This window comes from Pempheris klunzingeri, chromosome 14, assembly GCF_042242105.1.
Source record: "Pempheris klunzingeri isolate RE-2024b chromosome 14, fPemKlu1.hap1, whole genome shotgun sequence".
Classification (NCBI taxonomy): Eukaryota; Metazoa; Chordata; class Actinopteri; order Acropomatiformes; family Pempheridae; genus Pempheris; species Pempheris klunzingeri.
The window spans coordinates 8116657-8123579 of NC_092025.1; the positions used below are offsets into that span (position 1 = coordinate 8116657).

Genomic DNA, 6923 nt, shown 5'->3' on the forward strand with positions numbered 1-6923 from the left:
GCTCCCAATGACTTGGCTTATTGATTCTATAAGCCAAGTCACTGGGAGTATATCGATACTATTGATTATTCACCGCCTAGCAGGAGAGCAGTTGACTCACTCAGAGGTAACCTTGAGAAGCTTCTCTGAAGTCATGTTATTACTATGACCTTTGAAGCTGTCCTTTCAAAATATTAATTCTCTCAGTTACTCTCAAACCCCAGTCTGAGAGGAAAACAGTGGAGCGTCACTTTGAAAGCGCCTGCAGCACCACTTCAATCACTGCCAGCAGAGACGGACAAGTTGACAAGTTGTAAGGTCACATGGATACAACATTTTGTTTCAGAGACACAGCTCGTCAAAAAAAAAAAAAAAAAAAGGTTCAGCCCATCTTCATTATCAGAGCAGGAAACGACAGATTCACAAACACACACCTCGGATGTGGGATGTCGTCACAATTACTACTAAAATCTCAAAATTACAAAGAGCAGATTTATTCATAACAGTAATTATCCAAAGTGCCTCAGCGCACCAGCCATAGCTGGACACTGACCTCAGAACAGGAAGCTAAGGCCAAAGGAGTACAAACAGCCCGGAGAAAACCACAAACCCAAGGGAATTTCTGAGCTCAAAAGCTAGTTTATCCAGATAAGCATGGCTGTTGCTTCACTATTTAGCTTTTTTTTTGTGTGTGTGTGTGGAGTTGGGAGCAAAGATCTCGGAATGACGAGCATAAGATGTCAAAAAGAGCGAGTGAATCAATTTAAAATCACAAAGGTTCCTATTAAGCTTAATTATAGTGCGGTCTTGGTCTGCAAGCTTAATTTTGTTTTCTCGGTGTGATGATGTGATCTGTGACACGGCCACATTTTATCAGCTTAAATAACACATTACTTGACAGACTACTTGTAGGACAGAATCATTTGGTCAGCGCTGATTACGTCTAGTTGATTTAAGACATAAGTGAGGCGGCAGTGATGATGAAACTTTCCGTTTAACATTTGAAAATACAAAATGTTTTATCATTTCATTTCTCTATTATTTGTTTCAGGCTATGTTGCACCTAATAAAGACATTTCTGTGCTTTAATAAGAGTGCGTCGGTGTACAAAAAAGTGAAATAGCTGAATGAACTACGCTGTGATTCTTTTCCCAGAGATGAGTAGAAAAGGTTGAAGGAAGCAGTAGGAGTGTGGGAGGATCCTCCAGGCAAGGAACCTGCTACCTTTGTTGGCCAGACGGATAGTAATCGATCTCCCCTCAAAATGAGAACTTGTGTGTGTGTATGTGTGTGTGTATATGTGTGTGCGAATGTGCGTGCCTGTGTGAAGGTGTGATGACCTGTGAACTCTGGGCCCACAGGCACTTGTTAAAGCTCTCAGTAGCTTCCCTTCCCCAGGGTTGGCAACCGCGCTCGTCCTCACGGCACCACAGGAAACCGGCGAGTAAACAAAGGGAAGCAATCATGAATCACAAGCTTTCCGCACACAATCCGAAAACACACATTAAAAACAAGCTCAGGCTAACACCATTACATATGGATTTATGCATATGCAGTCAGACCCAAACAATTGCAGCGACGTCTGCAGGGGTTTGAGAGACAAGAGAGATACATTCTCGGTTATTATGCCAGAACGGTTCCTGGTGGACAAAGTTCCCATGAGCAGGTAATAAAACACCTGTGTCAAACAACGTTCACTCGGCATGACCTCATTTTTAACTTGGCTGCCTCTGTAGATGCTCAGTGTGACAATGAACGTGCAGTTTTAAGGTTTAAGGTGTTTTTATGACTCAACCCTCAAAATATGAACACAAAAACAGCCTATGAAGTCTAGGCCTAAATATAAATTGCTTAAAACCTAAAAGCTATTCAAAGCTGACAAACTAATGTGCGCCAGAGATGCTGCCAGCAGTAAACAGTCTCTTTAAAAAAACTAGACTAGTTCCAGATTCTCCCTCGGTGCATATGTAGCAGAGAGTGGCTGCACCTTGAATCCATTTTTAACCCTATCTTTTTTTTTTTATTTCTATCCCACATTTTGGCAGCAAAATAAACAGCATTAATTGAGATGCTTTCCAAACAAACTGATCTCCAGTGAAGCTTACCGGCCGCATTATTTCTAAGAAGGAACAGAAGGAATTAAACAATTTATTCAAACAAACAAAGGAATTCTCTTCGGTGCACAGAGATGTCCTCTCGGGCCATCATCCATGGCGAAGAAGTCCTCATTAGTGGTGGGACTCGGCTCATCACTGTCACCATCACAAAGACTACAGGGAGTCTTGTTAGCTTAGGGGATGACAAAGCAGGCCAGCTTTCCCCAATCAAGCCATTATTACTTAAAGTCCAGCGTTCTGTAACAAGTATTGTGGGTCACAACAGTCAACCTCTTGCAGCCGTGAGTGTCGGTCGCCGAAGCAGCATGAGTAAGTACGTGTGAACTCTGACCCGCGAACAGCTAACTCCAGCAGTCCAGCCAGATATCTCAGTCAAACTGGTCCCTCTAGGGTTGCTGCACACACCAGTGATGGAATTAGGCTGTGTTCTGCTGGTCTCTGAGCTCCTCTTGTACTTACCCCTCCACTAATAACACATGGAGGGTCTATAACGGTAAAATAAGTCTCAGAGGACCTTGGTCACATATTGCAAAAGTGATTATCCTTGTTATTAGCTTAGCTAGAACAGTTATAATGAAGATATTAATCCTATCAACCCTGACAGAACTGATAAGAGTTCGCTGCACTTAGAAATCCTCTAATCTATTTGATAACACAGCTCAGGGTTCCCACTGAGTCGCATGTAAATGTGACATGTCTAATGATTTTTCAGTGACTTTCCATGACTAAAAAGTTCAATTTCCATGACCTATAAAAGCTAAATCTCAACATACTTTCGATTAGGAATCTTGAAACTCATGTTTCATGTAACCATAACCAATCATAACATGTGTGATACTGGAGACCTGAAGAAGAAGATTACGAAGTAGAATTGTAACGTTACTTGTTTAGTGAAAAAACAAATTCTTATCTTTTTAAATAAGATTACAAAATTCCCTGATTTTCCACATTTTGCACAAATAATTCATTAACTTTCCCGATCTGGATCAGCCCGTCTTAACTCCACGACTTTCCTGAAATTCCTTCACCTTGCAGTAGTGAGACACCCATCATAACAGAGAATTCAAGTATCTGCCATTCTTTTATTTTCCAGTTATTCCTTTTTTTTACAGACGGTGTTTACGGACCGTAAAACAAAGCAGGTAGAATGGTGAGGCAAGTCACAGCATCGCTCTGGGGATGCATAATTTAGATCTGTGGGATTAAAGGGACAAAGCCATCTCGACAGAAGCATATGCTTTTAATGGCCATCATTTAGATTATTATGTATCACCCAATTAGGGTTGGCAGATTTATTATGCAGGCATTAAACTCTCAACGAAGGGGAGTTCCAGGTTTCCCTTAGTTCTGAGTATGATGAAGCCACTCAACAGCTCAACAGCGCAGCTTTAAGAGCTCCATGTTTTAATGATGGACCAATGTACATTTTTACATTGAGGGGATGAGCTGGTAGACATTAAACAAAAAGTAGGATGGAAAATCCATGCAGTCACTGTGATTGCAATTTGTAAAAGCATGGATCAAGGACAGGCATGTAAACCTGGCAGTTGTCCCAGCTATGATGTCTAAAAATTCTCTGCAGTCTATGGTGAGCTAGAGATGTGGTAAACACACATGCACTCACAGGTTCAAACAGGACCGTTGCCATGCACATTTACTATGCACCTTATTACTACCTCTTTCTGCTCACTAATTTTGGTTAAAAACTGCAGTGCTGGGCCCGTTCGTGAGAATTTGTCAGAAGTCTGGTCTGCTGCACTGATCCTTTGGCCAAAAAAGAGAAGGAAGAAAAGGGAAGCTCTGAATGTATAGTGATTAAGAGTGCTGAATGAGTATTCTTGGCTTCCAGTAAAGGCTGTTATTTCATGTCAGGACTCCTCCAGTGAATAACTTAACAATTAGGGGCAATTAAAAGGTTTTATTGACCCTTGAAGTCTATGCTGGCATTACAAAACGTGCCTCCCCTGCAAATTTCAGTGCAAATGAACGTGTTCCCATCAGGTTGAAGGATCAGAGACCTCGCTAAGAAATAATACAACTGATCAACATGGCCGACTTCAGGACAAGTTTCCTTGAGTACTTGAAACTGCCTGGACCATGCTGGTAACCAAGTTTGTCAGTTTGGAAATTTAGAGACAACGAACTGGAAAATTGGTGTCATGTACATTTCTGTGCTCTTGATGTGGATGGGCAAGCCTCAGTGTGTTTCCTTTTTTGAGTCACCACTGAAATTTAAGAAAAGAGCTGGTAAAAGGCAGTATTATATCCACATGTTAACACTGTGCAGCCTCTGCTGAGCTCGGAGAAGCTAGGAAGAACATTTACCGGATTGTAATTTGGGTTGGAAAGTGTTATATATAAAAAAAAAATCATCATAATATGTTAATTTTAAAGAATGGTGCCACACCCAAGAATAACGTTAAACCCACATGTATTCTGAGCAAGGCAAAATGATTTCAGCTCTCAGTGGAGCAGAAACCTTGGGAAAAAATCAGCCTGTACACTGTCAAAAGGAAGTCTAGCACCACATAAAACCATCACTCAATGTCAGACACTTATGAACGCTCAAGTGTTGAAAAAATATTGTTCTTTTTTCAGTCTGTGGCCACTGCTAATGTTACTGACAGCTGTCTTTGTCTGACAGAGTGAACACGACCGGCGCCAGAGGACAATTTGAGGAGCTCCTCAAATTTAAAAAAAGACACTTGATTTCTTATGTGCCCTCGCCTGTGGTTCCAGGAGGAGGCGAATTGAAATTTTGCAAGATTACTGGTGAATATTATCTCAGAAAAATGATAGTTTGATAACATTTAGTACATGTCTTACTTTAGGATTAAGCTTTACAAGATGTTTAAAATCTACTAAGTGGGTTACATGTGTAAAAAAAAAATATATATATAGAGTCATTATCCTGTATTTGGTGTGTGTCTCTGGTATTGTATTTTTGGTGGACTGTGATTAAACTCCTCCTCTGTAGCCCCTCTGAACTCAGATCTAAAAATCATCCAAGCTCAACCAGCTCGTGTCCAACAGATGGTGCAAAGTGCTTTAAAACAAATTCCATTATTGTTATTATCACTATTAGTAGCAGAAGTATTATAAGATATATTTATCTAATATTTGGACAGAACAACCCACTATTAGTCTATGTAGCTGACTTGCTGTAGTTAGAGCCATTATATTGTGCCTTTTCAGTCCTAATGGGGGGAGGAGGTGATGCTCCCTCTGTGGATATACCTGTGAGGGCTGCTGCTCCACTGTGGCTAACGTCAGTAGTAATCAGGGCTAAAGAAAAATGTTTGCGATCCAGTAAAGTCCGGTGGCAAATGAGTGTGTTGTCAGCACTCCAGCACAAACTTTTCTTTGCTGGTGTGCACCCCCCCCAACCTCCACCTGCAATATCAGTATAGTGTCAATGTTATTCTTGGGCTACTTTTCCCAAGACTACCTTGACCACAAGGCATGTACGAATCCAAAGCTATTATTTTTCCTCTTTCTCTGCCTCAGATTTCCCCAAGTAAGCATGATGTTCGACAATCCCTGGTTACGCAAAATGTCATACTAGGTCATATGAGTTGGCACACTCAGCAACTAAGACACTTCATTAAAAAAAACCCAAAAAAACAAGTAAACTAAAATCCCAGAGTGCATGAAAAAACTAAACATATTCAGTTAAATATGTCTTCCAGCATTAGTGGTAAATCTATAATGCTTGACACTGTCAGTGCATGGAGCCTTTATTTTACATTCATTGGGAATAACACATCCTGGTCTGACTGGTGCAGAGAGGCTGTCCTAGTGAAGCCCCTCTGTTCCTCATTAACCTGCAACTCGTGTAAGGTATGCACCCACTGAGGACTGAGGATGATAACCTGCCATAACCCACTCTGACTCTGACTCTTCACACGCATGTGGCCGTGCACTGACTTTATCATATGCATTAAACAACGTGCTCCCCCATAAACCTTTGTGTGCGTCTCTTTTTTTTTTTCCCCCTCTTCTGACGGAATAAGTTATTGTGCCTGTGCATTTCCAGCTGTGTATTAAGGGCTGCTTGATGGATTAGATGGGTCACTTCCAGCGACCAGGGGGGGCAAGCAGCATGGGCCAGGGGCCACATACAGTACAGATACCACTGGCCACACATAGAAAAGGTGACCATACGCACAGGGTGTCATGACGGATCAAACTTGAAAAAGAAAAAAAAAAAACAGACTCCTCTCACCTCTTTCTCTCTGTTCCGCTATTGCTATATACATATATATATATATATATATATATTTTGGAAACTTCTCATCCCCAAAACGCAAGGAAAGCTGTATAATAAACAACTCATACCTGAACAAATGTGTAGAAATGCCACTAGACAGTAAAATCCAGTCAAGCAGGAAGGCATCATTCAAGAGCAGCTGGAAACGGTGTAAATCCAGTTAGAGTGCGCTTTAATGTGTTGTTTATTTCATCTAAAGCACAACTTCTCCCGCAGAGCCGACGGTGGGGGGGTGGGGTGGGGGGGTCCGGGTTGGAGGAGAAGTCCCTGAACTCCGCGGTGATACAGATAATAATGTTCAGAACTGCTCCTCACAGAGTGGATTTCTGTCGGAGGCAAAGTTCAGATCCGGTCGGAGACATCGTCGCGGGTTACCCGAGAAGTAATCCACTTGGATTCTCTCCACTCCTGTCGGACTCCTCACTTCCAAATGCCGAGAACTTCGCGAGATTCATCGGTGGTCGAGATACGCTCGCTGGTTCCACCTCAGGAGAGGCTCTCTCCGCGGCTGAGCGTGGAGTTGCAGCCACTTTAATGGTTTGAATGTGGAGTTTTGC

General features: G+C 41.9%; 1 protein-coding gene across 1 annotated transcript in view; it reads right to left on the bottom strand.

The window, feature by feature from the left end:
• LOC139212663 (roundabout homolog 1-like) overlaps window positions 1–6575 on the bottom strand; it is a 71833-nt gene extending 65258 nt beyond the window's left edge. The window contains 1 exon segment of the mRNA XM_070843160.1: window positions 6435–6575. Within this exon segment, the coding sequence (XP_070699261.1) occupies window positions 6435–6495 (61 nt within the window). The 5' untranslated portion in view covers window positions 6496–6575.
• Between the last annotated feature and the right edge of the window lie 348 nt (window positions 6576–6923).